Source organism: Stegodyphus dumicola, chromosome 12 (assembly GCF_044657685.1).
Source record: "Stegodyphus dumicola isolate Sdum_Otavi_A_Nest chromosome 12, ASM4465768v1".
NCBI lineage: Eukaryota > Metazoa > Arthropoda > Arachnida > Araneae > Eresidae > Stegodyphus > Stegodyphus dumicola.
In genome coordinates this window covers 31,635,877-31,657,073 of record NC_140779.1, presented here as the reverse complement: position 1 = coordinate 31,657,073, position 21,197 = coordinate 31,635,877, and the positions used below count along the sequence as shown (strand labels likewise).

Here is a 21,197-nt window from a genome sequence, read left to right as displayed (position 1 = left end):
CGTCAAATATCGTTTTGTCGTTTTGTCGTCAAATGTCGTCAAATGGGAGATTTCTCGCCAAGTGGGGCAACCCTGCCTTCTTTTGCGATTTTATGGCAGCCCTAAAACTGCTTTGCGGGGAAGCTATCTCACCGCGCCTGTACATTTCGTAACAATATGAATTCATCGCACAGTGCTTAAAAACTATTGTCTTACATTTGACCATCTAAATGCCTTGGATGGCTAAAGGGACAAAACATAAAGGTTTGGTCTTCATGCATTTCTTTAATTTAAGAAGTGTAGAGAAAGAGAAATCAATATGTTAGAGAATATGTTTTCATGCGTAATATTTGACCCCAATATACAGCCCTAAATACACGGCTCTGGATATTGTATAACGCCCCAAAATTTATAAAATTCCCATTTCAGTCACCCAACCTCAACCCCGTGAGAATTTATAGACAACTCTTGATAAAAATGTAGGATCCAGGTACATTTCTAATAATAAAATCACTTAATAACGGGTCAAAAACAGGAATGGGAGTTCCGTAACAACAAATTCGATTGAATCAATGCCAAAAGACTCAAAGCCGTTATTCACGCTAAAGGACATCCTAGAAGGTACTAATTTAAATATATTTATGAAAATATTCAACATTATGTATAATGTACCAATACGTTTTTCACACCATAACATGATGGATTGCTTTTGTTTTGTAAATATCTTATTTATTCATGCATTTAATTTCATGTAAATTTCACATCCTAACACTTGCTGTACGAATACTTCCTATATTCACTGCAGTAGTATCTGAATTAGAAGATATATTATCAGCAGAAAGTTAGGAAGACAATATCATTTCGCCCACCCGCCGTAAGTGTTAAACGTCTTGGACACTTACGAATGTTTTGATGTAACATTCGAATTGACCGCTAGTTTTACGGAAGCTGTGAATAGAGTTGTCCATGAAGTTTACGAGGCGTTTTCGTTTCTGCGCAACATACATGAATTTTGCACCAGAAAAAGAACTGTGAGTACATTTTTTTTCAAGTGGCAGTACTGTAATTAATGTAGTACTGAGCGCCGCCTAAAATAACCACTGAGCTGACTTTACTTTAAAAGTCTTACAGTGTCAATAGTCATCCTGGCAGAAGGGATTATTTCTTCCATATAAAAATATAACTATTACATGGGTACACAAGGGCCTGTGTATTAGCATAGGTATGTTAATTACAGATTTTTGTTTTATATAAGTTACATGTGATAGTTAGATATAATCATGACATATTTAAACATTATCTGAATTCATATTTATAGTACTTTTACTGAGATAATCAAAGTAAACTCGTAATTCAGTTACGCATTGACTGGATTTTCTATGCCATTTTTAACTGCTTTACAACATTATTTTTAAGAAGTACATACAAAATGGGTAAAACTAAGTTTACATTACAATAGTTTTTGCTTTTACAGTCCTGTTAGTATTTTACGGAGTGGGCTATTTTTTATTTCTAATCTTGATTTTTAGTTGTTGTAGTACTATCTGAGGAGTTACTTGACTCAATTTTCCGGTGCCTTAGCTGAATTGCTTGGAAAAGTTGCAACTGTTATTCAAGTTGTAGTGCCTATCAAGGGAGTATATTTTTTACTGTTCAATTACTTGGATATTACTGCAAGAAACAACAAGTACTGTAGTGTTTTTAACACTGATTACCAATAAGTATTTGGACATCTATGCAAATGACGATATCTGCGGTCCTAAGGTACGTCACGGACTCCGCCGGTATATATCGTGTAGGAAACAGCATCGGCTTTAGTCGCATGCAAGATGCCTCACAGTTCGAGCTCTCTGATTTCGAGAAAGGTATAATTATCGGGTATCACAAATGCGGCCGATCCTTAAAGGACATATCTAGCGATCTGAAGTACCCAAAATCAACAGTGGCCTATGTGATTAAGAAGTGGAAGGTGAGCGGTCATTGTCTGAATGTGCCCCGAGTCGGCAGATCAACGAAACTGGGAGATAGAGACAAACAAGTGCTGTCCAGAGAAATTCGGAAGAACCACACCCAACCGATGGCCCTCATCCGCGAGGAGTTTCAACAGGCATGCGGGAGTATTGTTTCAATGAATACCATCCGTAAGGAAGCACATCTACTTGGTTTTCATGTTCGTGCTGCTGCCCATAAGCCTTTGATCAGAAAGTCCAACCGCGCTGCTCGGTTAATGTGGTGCAAAGCACATCGAAATTGGACCGTAGATCAGTGGAAACGGTTTCTTTGGAGTGACGAATCAAGGTTCACACTTTACCGTTCGATGGCAGGGTCTGGGTCTGGCGTGTACCTGGAGAACGTCTCCTGCCAGAATGTATTGTGCCAACAGTCAAGTTCGGTGAAGGTGGAATTATGGTCTGGGGGTGTTTCTCCTGGTATGGGCTGGGGCACTTGGTCCCCATTCATGGTAATCTCAACTGCACTACTTTGGATGACAATGTGCTTCCTACGTTGTGGCAGTTTTACAGGTTGGACCTCTGTTACTTTCAGGACGACAATGCCAGTTGTTATGTTTCGATGTTAACCAAGGCTTGGTATGGTGCCAAAGGAGTTCATCGAATGGACTGGCCTGCCCAGAGTCCAGACCTGAACCCTATCGAGAACCTCTGGGACGAGTTGCATCGCCGAATTCAGGGGTGCAGTACCCGTGCAAAATCGGTGAAGGAACTTCTATGTCTTCTCCAAGCCGAGTGGAAGAAAATACCACTAGCTGTCATACAAAGACTTGTGGAAAGTATGCCCTGGAGGGTCCACGCTGTAATTACCTCTCGTGGAGGTTCTACCAACTATTGATTTTGAAAGAAGTTAGTTTTTCTTTTCTATCACAGGTGTCCAAATACTTATTGGTAGTCAGTGTATAAAGACATACATAATGTACTGTAAATGTTGTAAGTATATATTTGTTTTTATGGCAGGTACTAGCTTTTTTAGGCTTTGGTTACTACTAGGGCTCCAAGCAGTGATCATTTTATTATGGAGGCACCTAATAGCCGGCTACCGTTACCTCCTATGAAAGAACAGACAATTTAAATCAGTGTCTTCTCCGGGATTCGAACCCGGTTCCTTTGGTACGGCAGCCAGAGTCACTAACTACTTTTCTGTTTTGGACGGCGTATGTGTATACTGTGTAAACGGTCAATGTCTAGAAAAAAGTATTTAAAAAACAAGAGGTCGCTTAAATACAGAACCAAGGATTCACCTGAATATATCATCAACTAACTAAAATAGAATGTCGTATTAAGCAAGTATATATTATTCATATTATGTTTTAAGCATTACGGCTCGTTTTAGTTAATAAAATTAAACTGAAATTGTTTTCTGTGATGAATAATAAAAATTTTAAAAAAATATATATATATGTGAAAGCTTTCAGATTTTACAAAGGACTTTTTTTTAACATTTTATGTGTTACCTTTATTTATTAAATATCGTATTTTCGCACTTAAACCATAAAATTCAATTTAACAGCAATATCGCAAAATAATTTTAAAATGAGCATATCTTTAGAATTTTTGATACACAGTCTCGCGCGCTGCATATAATTTTTTTTCGTACAATGTTGCCATTCCTCGCTTTGAAATCGTTGAGTTTATTACTCGAAAATTCTTTAATGTCTGCAAAATATGAAATAGATAATAAAACAAATTCCAAATTCGGGCGTCCAGGTGTCCATATTCGGTGGAAGACTACGTTGTTCAAAATTTGACAGCTCTAGGTACCGTTGTTTTATAACAATGCGAGAAACATACAGTGTCTCACAAAAGTGATGGGACACATGTGCTTTACGAAAGGAAATTGTAGTAAAATAAATTTAAAAAACATGTAAATTTTTTTTGTGGGTGTGTTTCATACTTAAATTTAGTAACAATTATTACATAACATACATTTTCTCAAAATATTAAAATAGTAATTTAATAAAAATACAATTATTTAGAACGGAGCAAAAAATGGCTCACATAAGTGATGGGACATTTACTTTTCCATCAATTATTTATCCAAAAATTTTACTTCTTAAAATGTTTTAATATTTTGTTGAATTTCCTTTTACTTTTAAAACGTGATTTAATCTTCTTGGGATGGATTCGACTAATTTTTTTGTGATTTCTGGAGTGATTTTACCCCATTCTTCTTGAAGCACCGATTTTAATTGTTGTTTTGAAGAAATGGCGTGTTTGCGAATTCTTGATTCCAATTCTTGCCAAATATTCTCTATGAGATTTAAGTCTGGAGATTGTGGTGGTGTTTTTATTATTTCAGGACACTTATACAGCAGCCAGAGTCTAACGTTCAAAGCAGTTTGCTTGGGGTCATTGTCCTGGTAGAATTTAAAATCGTTATGAAGGGTCAATTTTCGTGCTGAAGATTTCAAATTTTGATTTAAAATGTCAATATACTTGTACTGATCCATTATACAGACAATAAAAACAAGATTACCGACTCCAGCGGACGACATACACCCCCACCCCATAACTCCTCCTCCACTATGTTTTACTGTTGGCGAAATTCTTTCCTGGGTTTTCTCTACACCAAGATTCTACCGTCAAAGCCAAATATATTAAATTTACTCTCATCAGCAAATATAATTTCATTCGAGTAATCAGAGTTCTTATTTATGTTGGATTTTGCGAAAGCCAGTCTGAGTTTTCTATTCTTTTCACTTACGAAGAATCTTTTCCTGGCTGTTCTACCGTGATATCCAGCAGATCGAATTACTCTTCTAATAGTCTCAGGATTAACAATTATTCCATATAATGCTTGTAAATCAGTAGCAACTTCAGAAGCACTCATTCTTCGATTTTTTTTAATATTTTGAACAATAATTCGCTTTATTCCATTGGATAGCTTTGATGGTCGGCCAGGTCTTCTTTTATCCTGAATCATATGATTCTTTTTATATCGTTTAATGATATTGAAAACTGTTGAATGACTCATGTTAACTGTTTCAACAGTTTCTCTAATATATTTTTCACGTTCAATATGCAAATTAATAACTAATTTTCGAATTTCAGGGAAAGTTTCTTTTCGTTTAGCATTCATGGCTGCACAGAGCAAAAAAAACACAAAAATTCCAAAACAAACTGGAGAGGAAGACTGCAGACGTTTTTATAAATTATTGCTAATTGCTTTTGAGTAAAAATAAAAACCCCCAAAAATATTTTTATTATAGTACGTAGTAGTATCTAATGGTGTCCCATCACTTATGTGAGACATTTTTTGCTCCGTTCTAAGCATTTGTATTTTTATTAAATTACTATTTTAATATTTTGAGAAAATGTATGTTATGTAATAATTGTTACTAAATTTAAGTATGAAACACACCCACAAAAAAATTTATTTATTTTACTACAGTTTCCTTTCGTAAAGCACAAGTGTCCCATCACTTTTGTGAGACACTGTACATATATTTATGCAGATTCTTCTTTATTTAATTTCTTTAAATATAATGCAGGGCTGTAATATTTGGTGGCAACACTTTGAAAAGTGAATCAACGCAAATTGCCGAAACGAAATTAATAGTCCTTCTGGGCTAATAAAATTTGAATATCCAGTTAACAGAAATATTTTAATGCGAACTCTTGATTTGCCGATCCCTGGAATTCATGTTAGCAATGGTTTACTATATTGCTTTAATTCAAGAAGAAAATGAACGGAAAATTTTAACGATAACTTCTTCGTGTTGTTAGCAATCTCAATCTTCCTACTGCAGTTTTTTTTATTTATATAAATACTAAATATAAACGAAATAGCCAGAGAAAACGAGGTATTATCTCTTTTTTTTTTCTTCTCCAGGCTTATAACGGTTATTATACGTAGACAGCGGCTGAGAATAAGAAATAGAAACGGAGCAATAAATTCTCTGTTAGACGCTTACCAAAAGTGGTAAAAATATCACTAATAAAGAATAACATGAATCCGGAACAATAAAAGTGACTACTTTCAGTTTTAGTATGTTCAACCCACAGATTTCTTCTACCTGAGTTCATAAATATTACAGCAACCCTATTGAATCGCGCCAATGGAAAGCGGTTAAGTTGAATCCGTCTGAAATGGTTTTTCCCCCCCCCCCTCTTGAAAATGGTGTTGCCAGTCCGAAATCCAGAAAACCCAATGAAGGAACATCGTTGCCTATAAAAACTCGGTCACTGTTCCTCAAAGTTCTCATTCCAAATTTGAACTTAGTAAGGTTCTGCAAAGGCTGAATATCATTCAAAACCATAACAGGGAGGAGGTAGGTAAACTTACTTCTTTTGCAATTTTAATGAAAGCTTTTTTTTTTTCGGTGAAATTTCTATTTCTCATTGTTATTTTCTATATCATTGGATATATTTGAATTTTAAACTCTTATAATTATAGAACGAAAAATATAGAAAATATTTACATAATTCCCTAGACTAATATGAACATAACTCAGTTTGAATATATTACGTTTAAGTCTTCCAATAGAGTCAAGTATTAAATATAGGGTTATACATTGCTCATTTTGATATCTCATTATGCCGTAATATCTGCATAGTCTTTAAAGCAAAAATGATGACTCAACACCCACTGTTCTAGGACATTTCAAGGTTATTATTGCAAATTCAACTAAGGTTTAATTTTTTAAATGATTTACATATAAACGTATCGGCTTTGGAAGATAGATAACGTTTTACTAGCAGATTATTACATTATTGCTATGACCATTTGCACATAGCTTTGGAAGCTAGTTAACGGTTTCCCAGCAGTTTATTATAGCATTGTTGTGACTTAATCATTTGCACATAGTCAGATCTAGTCTTAGTATATCATTGTAAATGCATTTTGATAATAATATGCCTCTAGAAACTAAAAGGAAAAACTGAAACTTTTGCCTTGAATTTTTGTGAATTTTCCTATTTGTAACGTAAGTATGTCGTAGCGGCCGCCCAGTCGGTATAGTGGTCAGGGAAGGTGACTGCGATGCCAAAGGGCCTGGGTTCGAATCCCGGAGAATGCATGGTTGTAACTGTCCGTCCCCTTCATAGGAAAGGCGATGGTGGCCCACCTATTAGGTGCCTCCATAATAAAGAGACCACCACATCCGGCCTTGTATAGATTAATGGACTGGGTTACATTTGTAATTGTTCACAATCTGCCATTGGGGGGAAAAAGTATGTGGTAGTAAATTGCTCTTGATAGTTTTACTCGTATACTCCATGGGTTTCACAGACATCAATGATGCTGTATAATATTAAATGATGAATTTCTGTGAAGTTACACAAGAGGAATTCAGCATTGTTTCTCATGTATGAAACATGCATTCATTTGAAGATCTGAGGCAGCTATTGGACAGTAACAGTGCTATATTTCTTTGAAAACTTTTGGGACTCCTAGTCGATTTAAAAAACAAAGACACTCGAATACATCACTTGTTGAAATATCCCAAATCATCCACGATTACGTAGAAGTTAATGAGCAGAATATTAGTTTGGTAGAGCTTCAAGCTTTAAAATACTATATACATCATGACAAATAGATTTCAGTTCCTCTGTTGAAATATGAATCCGTCGTATTATAAGGTATTTCTCCCACTTCCCTAGCGTGCCTTCGTGGTGTAACGGTAGCACGCTGGGCCGGTATTCCAGAGGTCCGTGGTTCGATTCCCGGTGAAGGCGTTTGCTATTTTTCATCCTTTCTGCCCCTAAAAAATATACCTAATGTCTCTACAAGTGGCGCCCGAACTAAAAGGGTTGTGGATGAGGATTCTCCGCACTCAGGATTTGGCGACTAGGTCCCCTAAAAAGGGAAATATATAAGGTATTTCTCCCACTTCCCTAGTGTGCCTTCGTGGTGTAACGGTAGCACGCTGGGTCGGTATTCCAGAAGTCCGTGGTTCGATTCCCGGCGAAGGCGGTTGTTAAGTTTTTCTCTCTCCAGCTTCCAAAAATTATAATGTCTCTACAGTGTAAATAAAATATTGTACGAACAACCTAGTGCAAAAATACGTACAAATGTTTCCTTGTTTGTTTGTCTACGGGAAGCAGTACGCCCACCTGATTACAAATGGTTCTATGGCTTAATTAGGCTGCCTAGTTCCAGGTGAAAACACAGTACACACACTAAAATAGAATTCCCGCTATTGATCAATTCTTATTAATATCATTCATAATAATTTTTGATAGACTTCTTGTCTCGCCAAAATTTAATAAAAATCCATCTCACCTTAAAAGTTTCATTTATGATAAAATATTCCTTACATTTGTTAAAAGTGAGTAGGTGTTCACGAAGAGATTAGCATCTTCAGTTTCATTATAGCTGTCGCAAAGATCGAACTCTTGAAAATTAAATCCTTTAAAGTATGCAGGAAAACGACCATCACCCGTCAAAATCAAAATTTGATTTAATTCTGTGTTACCAATGTTTTTTCTTTTTTGTTATTCCCACTCTTATATAGCTTTTATTTTTGTCGGATATTTTCCATTTTCTTTCCACCATTTGTAGATATAATTCTTTAATTCGGCCTTCCTGTTTGACCCCTGCTATGACTCAAAGATTTCAGTGCCATTTTGTGTAATTGCCTCTTTGGCCAATTCATCCGCCCTGTCATTTCCAATAAATCTCGCATGTGCTTTTATCCAATTCATATTAATTATATGCCTCCCCAGGAGATCAAAATAAAGTTCTTTTATATCTAATATCAGTTCATTTGTTTGGCCCAAGCAGGAGAGTGCGTGTAAAGTTGATAAACTCTCCGTGTGTACATTGACTGTACTCCATTTGTACAGGATAGATTCACTCTAATACATTCATATTAACAGAACAAATATTTGATAGCGTCCTTGCAACATGGTGTATATGTAACACCGCTGCAAAACTGAGGAAATCCTTTATGTAATACGATAAATCTGAAATACGGTTTCGCTGTACTTTTCGCACCTCTTTTCTACTTTAGACTTAAGAAGGTTTAAACATGTATTAGCAAACGTCTTTTATTAAAGAAATGCTAAAATTATTATTATTACCATTAACCCAAAGGACGTTAGCCCAGAGGGGCTATTAATTTCGTTTTGACATTTTCTGTTGCTTCACTGTAAATGTCGGTTGACTTTTCAAATTGTTGCCACCAAATACCAGAGCCTTGTATTATATTTAAAGAAATTAAATAATGAAGAATCTGCGTAAATGTATGTATGTTTCTCGCATTGTGATAAAACAACGGTACCTAGAGCGATCAAATTTTGAATAACTTAATCCTCCTGCGAATATCGCCTTCGGAAGTCCAAATTTGGAATTTGTTCTATTATCTATTTCATATTTTGTTAAACTTTAACCGAATTTTTGATTAACATCTGATCTGATATGTACACCACATGACTTCCTTGTACGGAATATTAAATTATACGCATTTTTCTTGCATTTCATTTAAAATTATTGCATTGAATTAAATCTACTTCGCCGACATCGCATAAACCACAATAGAATAAATGCATTCTTTAAAATTCACTCTAGTATTTGTTTACCATAGCGACACTCTGGCGCTAGATTCACTTAAAAATTATTACTGTAACTAAATTTGTATTACTGTCAGTTTGCGCGCAGTGCTTCAGTGCAAATTTTAAATTTTCGGAAAATACTGTTAGTTTTTTCTTTATAAAAGAAATTCTTATACACTATTAAGTAAAATAAATAAAGAAAGATAATCATCTATGTATAAAGATGACACACTGAAAATTTCATATATGACAAAAACAATTTGACTTATTAAAACTCGAAAATCAGCTAAAATTCTCACTTTTTGTGTTGCGCAAAAGTGTTGACTCCACTTCAGTATTATATTTCGTTCATATTATAACTCATAATGCACAAAATTTATATCATTTAAATAATAGAATTATCTAATCGTTGCCACATGTTCTATTCAAATACTATAATAAAGCTAGAATGATGTATAAAAGAAATTAAGCAAACAAAACAAAAAAAGAAACAGTTTTTCACAGACGATTGAGTATTTCTCATTTAATTAATTCAGTTCTCACTTCGCGAGAAGGCAAAAATACATAAAAACTCAAAATATCTATATTAAAAATTACGAAGTAAATCTGAAACACATATTTCCTCGATAAAATTCCAGAAATGATTAAGCATGATTTAATTGACAATAATAAATGAAGGCGTTATCTTTGTTGTTACGAAGCTAAGTTTCTCTAGATTTTCAACAAATCCACTAGTCTCCTGTTTCAAATGCAAACATTAATGGCCGCCATTAAAAACAGGCTTAGCGGCAATTAAACAACTTTAAAATTGCTGATAATTCTAAAAATATTGCACACAGATTTACTAAAGTTATAAAATCCTTAACCGGAAGATAAAAACAACATAATTCAATCATTTTCAAAGCAAAAAATGTACAATTTACCAACATATAAGAGTAAAGAAACTGAGATCACTGAGCCGAGTAACAGAATGGATATATATATATAAATATATTTATATACGTTTGGTGCGGCCGATTTCAACCAAAATACGAGGTGCACATCTACATGTTATAGCAGTCCTATATACAAAATTTCAACGTTCTGAGGCTACTCGTTTTTGAGTTATGCGAGATACGTACGTACGCACGAACGTACGCACGAACGTACTTACGTACATACGTTCGTACAGACGCCGCGAAAAATTCTCTTCAGAATTAATTTTAAAGCAGTTTTATAATTTTTTTGAAGGAAAAGAGTATTTTATTCTGTCCTTACGTACAGATATCACGCAAAAACATTTAAATTGCATTCGATAGCGGTCAAAATGGATATTTTCGTTGAAATATGCTGCCTGAAACTTTTCGCGATTACAATACTTCCTTTTTACTTCGTACAAGGAAGTAAAAATTCATTTTTATGCATCCAGTGTATGTATCCAGTGTATGTACTGTGTATCGAAAATTTAAAAGATATGCTCATTCTAAAATTATTTGGCGATATTTCTGTTGAAATGAATTTTACGGTTTAAGTGAGAAGAATGTGATATTTAATAAATAAAGTTAACGCACAAAACGTAGAAAAACAACCCTTTGGACGTAATGTAAAACCTGAAGGCTTTCAGATTTTTATATTATTATTATTGATTAAATTGTAGACTTCATATACACCTGAAAAAAATTAAAAAGTGGTCTGTGAAAGGTATTTCATTTCCCTGTAGCTAAAAGTATAAATTTTGGGCTACCTTAAAAAGTCAAAAATTATTAGGAGTGACCGCAGCTTAGTTTTAAACGAGGCAGTAATCTGGCCATATGGAAAAAGAATAAAAATATGATTTTGTTTTCTAGTGTGTTTCCCATTTCCTCAATTATGGATTATTTGTTTGTCGGAGATAGTCGAGAAAATGGAAGGACTGCTTCATAGAAACAATTCTTCCATTTTATCGATTATCAGACCAATAAGAGATAAACTGGAAGAAGTTCTAGATTAACGCAAATAACAAAAAAAAAAAAAAAAAAAAAAAAAAAAAAAAAAAAAAAAAACTTTATGAAAATTTGAATTTTGATAGCTTTAATTAGCAAAAAACTATAGCAATAATAAAACTACGAAGTTCAAAATATTACTTTAAAATGCTTACTAGATGTAAATATAGAATTTGAAATTATATTTTTTGAATTTATATCTTCAAATAAAGCATACTATCCAAAGCAAACCTTTAATGAAATTTATAAATTTCTGTTAATAAAATGCTAGTGAAAGGAAATTACAGGTTTTTCTAAGCTAGCAGAAATCAATAGCTAAATGCTGGAGACAAATATCTGGATCCTTCTTTACACGACATTTCTCATTTAATTATACGCATCAATGAGAGGGAAGAAAGTATGTAACGTGAACTACGTAGTATTAAGAGTGGTTAACATAGTACATAAGTATATTTTCATAAGGTTTACTTTTACCATTTAAAAATGTTGTTTACACACTGGGGTGCTAAACGTAAAGAAAACTGTTCATATATAGTTTTAAAATTAAATCGTCTTTTTTTTTTTTTTTTTTTTTTTTTTTTTTGTACATAGTAAAAACATATGATATATGCCTCAAGTGAAACTAAAAAGGTGGTCATATATGCTATACAGTTTTTAGTACATACTCAGAAGAAACTAAAGTAATGAGGAAAAGAGAACAGTAGTAGTAACTGCAAAGATACTTTATTTAAACAGCAGTGGTTACATTGTATTGTAGAGATATTAGGTTATTTTAAAGCAGGAGACATGAAAAATGAGCAATGACTTCGCCGGAACTCGAACCTGGACCTCTCGAATATGCGCCGAGTGTGCTGTTGTTACATCACGAGGGCATGCAGAAAGGAGGGAGAAAATGTTACGATTATTTAGATCAGGGTTAGTCAGCCTTTTCATTCATATAGCCCACTTTGTAGGCAGTAAAATTTCTGTACCACTCACCTGTCCACAGTAACTTAACTAATTTAGTGCAACTGCAAATAAGTGTTTAAGTAGAAGTTTAATAAAAAATATGTAGTTAATTTTATTCATTTGTTTATACTATAACTTATATTATTATACGTTTAATAGAAAATTAACTAAAATCAACAAAGCAGTATAAATACGTGGAAACAGAAAAGCACTGCGCGAAGGGAAGCGGTCAAGCAGAGAACTAAATTTTAAGGTGTGTGTTATGTATGTATACATCCATGCATGTTTGGAGCTTCCTTGATAATTACCGGGCAAAAACCTCCACCGCCCACCGTGAAAGCTTAACTCGCTCATTAGTGGGCGGTAGGGACTAGTTTGACCATTCCTGATTTAGATGAATCATTGCAAGATATTAAATGCACAAGGTGGTTTTCAGGAGGAGATAATTATTATAACGAAACTGGTTTCTTGCTGTGGAATTTTCAGTAGTCCAGTCAGTTCGCCCGTAATAGAATCTTCTGTATGCCAATTACTTCAAATGGCAGTGCATGTTTTGGACCGTAGTACTGATAGATATTCCATCCTCTGAAGTTGTTGAAAAAGTGCTCGTAGATAAAAACGTGCCAATGAGTGAGTTCAGTGAGATGTAGGTCAAGAGAAGAGCAGACAAGGTCCATTCGAGCGATGTCCTCACTTTCCAGGAACAACAGCCGCAGGACGATGTGTTATCATGTGGAACAATCCCAGTGGCGCCTTGAAACAGACGCCAGACAGACAAGTTTTTTTTTCAAACCTTTCACTGATTGGCCAGTCGCAGCAGTGACTTTGTTATTTTCAGTTCTGTATGCCTGTACAACAATACAACCCTACACGACATTATTTAACTGCCATATTGATCTGGTTTCAATAATATTTGCGGAATGATAACATGTTTCAAACTTTCGTCAGATTAAATGATATCTATGATCTCTGAGGAGGCTGACTTTTTTATCTTTTTTAAACAAAACCATACCATATATCTGTCCTTGTTTCCTTACATTTGTCCTTACATTGTCCTTGTTTCTTTGCTGCCTTGAAAGCGGTACAAGGATGGACTGGCAGTAAAAGGGCACGAGGGTACTAGTTGCCAAATGGTAAATGTTTATGGAGCCATCTTCCTACAGTATGCCATGATAAGTGCATTGTTCTAATGCAGTTAATTAGAAATGATCTTCATTTCTTGAGTGTGATGTTTTTCAGCTTGTAAGTGCAAGAAGCTGACATCACTGAATGGTGTTATTCCTTTTGATAGGCGACCACTAACTGCAATATAAGGTGCACATACATTTACCTATAAGCTGCACAAGCTATAGCTTAGAGCTCTCTTTTTCTTGGGGGCCTCTCAAAAAAATAAAATGTAGTATAAATATATTATAACAGACTTATAAAGGGCACCATATCTCACATAGCTTAGGACCTTATCAAGTTCGGCCCTGACCAACAACAATGAATATTTGTCAGTCTGAAAGCCGTTAACCTCCACCACCCATGATAAAGCAATATCGAAACCGTTGACTATACTTCTCAGCATATGATTTTTCTGTGCGTTTCTGATTATTCTGCTCAAAATCTCCTCGAGTGGTTACTAATTTCATTGCCTTTTCATTATCTGTATTGCATACAGCTTATTTAGAGAAAGGAGCAATTCTGAACACTGCTTGTTAGCCCAAAAGTCTCGAAACGCAAATTTATGTTGTTTCACTTTGTATACGTTTCTGTTGCTATTTGGCAAAATGTAAGATATACTATACATATATCTTTCTGACTTTATTTGCCTGTTATTGATTAACAAACTAAGCTATTTAAAGGCAACAGATGCTTAAGAATATTATTTTTTTAATTTGAATGATTTAAATAAAAATGCATATATAATTCGTGAAATATCTAGTTGAAACTGAGAAATTAAAAATATATGATATTGAAGGGACTAGCACTTTGTTCAGCGTAAAATAAAAAATGTAAAAGCTTTGGAAATCAAAACTTTCTTACATAAGAAAATACAAAAGTATAAAATGTAAGAAAAAGTATAAATGTCCAAGTCTTTTTTCTTACATAACTATTCTTACATAAGAAAAGATAAAATGTAAAATACAAAAATATAAAATGTAAATACAAATATATTAATGCAATGCAAATGATAAAAACATACCCATATAAAGGCAGCAGGCGGTAACTCGTTTTAAATGAATACACTTCATACAAAAAAAAATGTATGATACAAAACTACAAATGTTGCAACTCAAAAGATTAATATCATAAACCAATGGCGTGGCGTGGATGGACTAGAGGGACTAAGTTAGTCCCCTAGCATTTTATGCATTAACACGTTGAAGTATATTTTCATCTAAAATTCAAAAGTATTAAAAGGAACATCAGTTTACCTCTTTTGAAACGGCACGCCATTCGAGTTGAGTTGGATTTCGCGGGAATGAAAGGAGCTCGAATCATGTTAGCTCTGTGTAGGAAGGCCTACCTCTCGATCACGCGTTCCCTTTGCTGCCATACTGGTAACTACAGGAGGTAGATTTTTACAAATGAATTTGATCGCTGTATTTTATTTCGTTTTTATGAAAGCATTCTTATCGTACGTAAAAGAATTCGAAGCAAAATATATTGATGCAGCAATTTCAAGTTTAAATTAGGGAGAGGGAAGCTTGTTCTCAAGCAAGAGATAATTACGAAGCATGCGCAAGCAACCTTTGAAGTTTTTGTGCTCATCACAAGCAAACTTTGTGTCGCCCAACTGGTATAGTGGTTAGCGTCGTTGACTGCCATGCCGAAGGGCTCTAGTTCGAATCCCGAAGGAGGCATTCATGTTTGTAAATGTATAGTGTTCGTGCGTCATTGTGGCACTCTAAATTTGCGGTCAGCCGAAAGTCCTCTCGAGAGGTTGGTGGTAGGGGAAGATGGGCTAGGAGACACTCGGACCCGTCTCACTGAGGTACTCTGCATTAAAATTGGAGGCGGAACTGAGCTAAATCGCACTGTCATCTGTAAGGTATCCAAGCCCGTTGCCAACGAGAGGAGAAATCGTGCGCTCTTTGCCACGAAGAATTTCGTTGGGCTGACTATATGTCAGACAAATGAGCATTAGTCAACAACAACAACATCAGGAAATAGTATCTGTCTCTACCGAGACATAGACAGACACGTCTATGTCAGACACGAGACATACAAACATTATGTCTCGATCGCTTGTCTACCATATTCTTTGGAATAATATATTTTCAAAAGACTAAAAAGTAATAAAAAGATACATTTACTCCCCATGTTCTCATCTGTATAAACATTTAACATTCTACCCTGATTCCAAAGTAGAACATTATATAATTTCAAAATGATTAATTACAAAACTTAGAAACAATCTGTATTGCTAGCCATTGGATTCTTTTTAAGATAAAATTGACTTGAATTGAAATTTTTCGTCTATGTTCTAAAAGATTTATACTGCACTCAGCACTCCATTACACTTCAAACAGGATAAAAAAAAAAAAAAAAAAAAAAAAAATCTGAAATGTTTCAGATTTTAAATTACGTCCAAAGGGGCGTTTTTTAACATTTTGTGTGTTACCTTTCTTTATTAAATATCATGCTCCTCGCACTTAAACCATAAGATCCAGTGCAACAGCAGTATCGCAAAATAGTTTTAAAACGAGCATATCTTTAGAATTTCCGATACAGAGACTCACGCGCTGGAGATAAAAATGTTTTTTCTGCACAACGTTGCCATTGCTCGCTTTGAAATCCTTGAGTTTGTTAATCAAAAATTCGTCAAAGTTTTAAAAAATAGGAAATCGATCATAAAACAAATTTCAAATTTCAAATTTGGTCGCCCACCAGCGGCCGAGCGGTAAAGTCGCTGAACACTGGTAGTTCGGTCCGAGGTTCGAATCCCGCGAACGGGCTGGCTGCATGGGCGTTTTCGTGGTTTTCCCCATGTGTAACGTGTATACGAGCCAGTTTCCCTTAGAAAGTCCTCCACGAAGGCATCCCTCCTCTTAGGCAGATAGCCCTCGAGGCTTTGCCATACTCACACACACACACACACACTCAAATTTGGTCTTCCACATGCTCATATTCGTTGGAGGATTACGTTATTCAAAATTCGATGACTCTATGTACCGTTATTTTATGACAATGTGAGAAATATACATACATTTACGCAGATTTTCATTATTTAATTTCTTCAAATATAATGCAGGACTCTAACATTTTATGGCAACAGTTTGAAAAGTGAACCGACATTTATCCGTCCCACGCAAAATGCCAAAACGAAACTAATAGTCCTTTCGGGATTCAAATCCCTTTGGACTAAAAAAAAAAAAAAAAAAAAAAAAAAAAAAAAAAAAAAAATTTAAACTGCTTGTTATCTGCAGTTCTGCTTCACAAGCATGTGTAAGAAAATTATAATTTTAAGTCGTCATGAATCTTCTGTTCATAAATTTACATCTGAATGCGTAATTTTAGAAATGCGTTTAATCGAGAATGCCCTTGGAGAAAAATTGATTTAAGAAATGGCAAAATTTTTTTTTGCATAGCATATGTGTGAATGCCGATTATGGTAATTAAGCTCAAGCGAATATCGATGCAGTATCATTTATCATTTCGAGCGGAGGAGTTGTCACTTGGGAAGACATTTTTTGATTTGAAATTCAATTATGAGGAAATATCACAGGTAATGAGTTTTTAATTAATTTTTATGACTTCAAATTATATGCCATTAATTTTAATACTTGGCAGGAAACAAAAGAATAATCTACAGAAAACTGCTTCTATTTCATTAGATCAAAATTAATGGAGCACAAACTAATTAAATTTCATTCTTTAAAATCTTAATCAAATTAATAATTTCAGCCATTAAAAATTACTGCGACAAGCCAATCATTTTAAGAGATTGTTGAATTTTTATCGTTACATATCATTTTATGCCTTAAATTTAAATTTCGTGACACAAACAAAGATTTACTTTATTAAAAAAATCGTTTTTAAGAATCCTTTCGAAACCCGAAATGCCGGAAAATGGCAAAGTAATTATTATTAATTTACACACACACACACACACACACACACACAAAAAAAAAAAAAAAAAAAAAAAAAAAAAAAAAGAGGATATCAAGGATCTTCCAGAAAAACCTATTAAGACATGCCAAAAACATCTTAAAACTTAACACAACGCTAGAAGAATCAATCTTTTCACTATATATATAGAAATTAACACACGAACATTGTAGTTTCGCCTTCCAAAATCGAAAAGTTAGCAGGCACACTGCACATTAAATTAAACCGTTCGTGGTTTACGGTAGTGGGAGATAAGCTTTCAATGCAGGTGATAGAGGAAGAGATAAATTAAAAACAAGGTCCTTTCATTACACTTCATTGTTGAAAATGTCCATTATGTCACTCCACTCACAGTTTCTGCACTTGGTCTGGTCAATAATCAAAAGCCGTGTGCTGTGGTTCATATTGTTAAGAAATACCCAGTCGCGGTAAGATAGCTTCCCGGCAAAGCGAGTTTAGGGTTGCCAGAAAATGTCAAGGTAAGGCAAGGTTGCCAGATTTGGTGCGAATTCGCCCATTTGGTGATATTTATCGACAAAATTGGCGAATGTGCCATAGGCGGAGCGAGAACATTCTAGAACGAATTCTTACTGGTTTGGCCCAGAATGTTCTCGAAGGCAGGCCAAAACCTATATAAACCTTGCCTGTACGCTGAGTACCAGTGCATCGTCGAGTCTACCTTGAGTTTATCGTGAAGAGTATCTTGAGTACGTTGATTTCAGTAGTATTGTCTTGAGCTCCGAGAGTGATCGACCGAGTCGGGAGCTGTACTTTAGCGCTTTGCCGTGAAGCTGTCTTCACCGTTATAGCCTGATAGCCTGAAGGCTGTGCTGCTGTGCCGCAGCGTGTTTATCGTAGTTCTTCAACGGCTGTACACGTATCTTTGAAATTTTCCTGTGAAATATTGACGAATAAATTGTGTTTTGATTCTTTATCATGTGTTATCATCAATCACTCTAAATCCATAAACCCGTAGAAAGTAATAATATGAAAGCTATGAAACAAGATGACACTTTTGACTGCTAGAATGACCCATGTTTTCTTCTGTAGTTTTTTGATAGGCGGTGCATTAAATGTTGGATAAACGGTATTTTAGCTTGTTACTTTTCTTCATGAAAGCGCAAATCCTCTTTAGATTTCCAAGAAATGTGCTAATTTAAATTCTATCGTAAAAGCGAAATGGCACAAAGCGAATGCTCGTAAACAGATGAATAGTTAATGAAGAGAAAGGGTCTGGAAAAGAGGAAATTTTAAAACTGATACTTAAAATTTCTTCTTCAGTCATTATGTTATTTATAGAATTTTATTAATTGCAGCATTGCAATTACATTTTTATAATTAAATAATTTATGTAAATTTATCAAAGTTAATAAATCACTTTCACAAAAAAGGATACCCAGTGTATCTGAAGGAAGAGCGCTGCTGATATTCTTTAGAAGTAAAATATATTCTGAAAACAAATTAAAATACATTTAGTTTCCTAAGAAAAGAAACCATGTTTATGATTTAAAAAAAAATTTTTTTAGCCCAAAGGGACAATTTGCCCAGAAGATCTATTAATTTCGCTTTGGCATTGTGCGTTGTTTCACTCTATCACTTTTCAAATTGTTGCCACCAAATATTACAGACCTGCATTATATTTAAAGAAATTAAATAACGAAGAATCTGCATGAATGTATGTATGTTTCTCTCTCTGTGAAACAAAAACGGTGCCTAGAGCCATCAAATTTTGAATAACGTAGTCCTCCACTCAAATAGGGTGATCTGGAAGCCCAGATTTGAGAATTTATTTTATTATTTATTTCATATTTTGTAAAACTTTAACGAATTCTTGATTAACAAACTCAACGATTTCAAAGCGAGCAATGGCTACACTGTACGACAAAAAAACAAAACAACAACAACAACAACAACAAAAAAAAAAAAAAAAAAAAAAAAAAAAAAGAAAAAAGAAACATTTGTATCTGCAGCGCACGAGAGTGTGTATCGGAAGTACTTAAGATATGTTCGTTTTAAATTATTTTGCGATGTTGCTGTTAAACTGAATTTTATGGTCAGTGCGAAGAACATGATATTTAAAATAAATAAATATAACTGATAAAACGTTAAAAAGACGCCCCTTTGGGGGTCATAAGCTTTCAGATTTTTTCCATTGAGATTAATTGCAAATAAAATTGAATTTTTTTTTTAATGTACTAATGTTACATTAGCATACTCATGTTACAATTACTAAATATTTACCATTATTTAAATATCTTCACAAAATGAAACGAATCATTTGGCGGATATTACTATATTTCGGAAGCTGTTGTGTAAGAATTTATACGCTGGTTACAAAAGTAAACTTCGTGCAAGGGTTCCTCCCGATAAAGGGGGTGATGTTATTTTTAAAAGGTTTTGCATAAAGTACTGAAACAAGTAAAAAGATAAAGTACCAGGAAAGAAAAACATTTTATAAAGAATGGCTATTTATTACTCATATTTATTTATTCTAATTTAGTCCTACCATTTTTTTTAGTAAGGATATTTAATTTTATGCATTTTTGTAAATAAAAAATTTAAACGTTAAAATTTTAAATGTACGAATTTATTGCCAGCATTTATATTTATTTACTGTTTCATCATGTATATTATCAACTGATACACATTATTTATTTCACATCTTGCTTTTAAAATAGGAAAATAAACCATGGGGACGAGAGTTTTTATTCCCATTCTTCTTACATTTCTAATCAATGCTGCATTATCTGCACCGGAAAAAGTTCTCTTTGGCGAACCTACGCCAATTGGCGCTGAAGCACGTCAATTACCAGCTGCGGATGCTGCCAAGGACACGACTTCTAAAGATGGTCGTAAAGGGAGGGTATTCACCTTTCCGGGGTCACAGCAGCAAGATTCCAGAACCCATCAGCCTGCCTACGTCATATCGTCGCCTCATTATGAAGCAACAGAAGACAGGTTTAGTTCCTCTGCTTCGTCCTTAGCTGACGAGAATCGTCTGCTGTCGCTCCTGCCAACCTTCGGCAGCGATGGGATGCAGGTATGAAATAGAAAATCGTCTTCGTTTATTTATTATTTTCTTAACGTAATCGATATAAATGCAACGTATTTGCCATGAAACCTAAAAATAATATTTATTTAAAATTTATCGTAATCGTACGAATGCTAGTGAATTTGTTTTACTGACATTTTTTATGTTCCTGTAAATTGCAAACATACTGATGTTTAGGTTTAGTAATTTTTATTTCTCTTTTCAAATTTAAAATTTATATGACATATTAATTACGATGTGTGTATATTAATAACTTTACAAAGAATAATGTATTAATGAGTACGTTTGAGCGTATTTTTTCAAAGCTGTTATTTATAATAATTAGACATTCATGATGGTTTATAATTTCATATACTAGGTGTACCAAACTCAATAGTATTTATATGTTTCCTTTACATTATGTTGAAACATAGTATTATATTTATTTCGTGATATATGTTTTTATTAAACGTAATATTAAATTCTAAGATTGGATTTAAATAAACTATGAAATATTTTAATAGAGAATTTATAAACGTATTTGGCTTTAAAATTAAGTAACAGTAATAACAATAAACGTAGTTAAGTTACGTAACGTAATTGGCTTTAAAATTAAGTATTATTCAGGTTTTCCTGAAGTAATTATCAAATGCAGTATTAATGAGAATTGTTCTA

At 34.1% G+C, this 21,197-nt stretch overlaps 1 protein-coding gene and 1 long non-coding RNA gene across 2 annotated transcripts in view; one reads left to right on the top strand and one right to left on the bottom strand.

Annotated features, from left to right (window-relative positions):
* The window catches only part of LOC118188480 (uncharacterized), a 153,194-nt gene that overhangs the window by 123,558 nt on the left and 8,439 nt on the right, over positions 1–21,197 (bottom strand). The window lies entirely within an intron of this gene.
* The window catches only part of LOC118192793 (uncharacterized), a 37,997-nt gene continuing 22,917 nt past the window's right edge, over positions 6,118–21,197 (top strand). The window contains exons 1-2 of the mRNA XM_035363806.2: positions 6,118–6,262; positions 20,170–20,531. Coding sequence (XP_035219697.1) covers positions 20,181–20,531 — 351 coding nt within the window. The 5' untranslated portion in view covers positions 6,118–6,262; positions 20,170–20,180. The remainder of the gene's footprint in view (positions 6,263–20,169; positions 20,532–21,197) is intronic.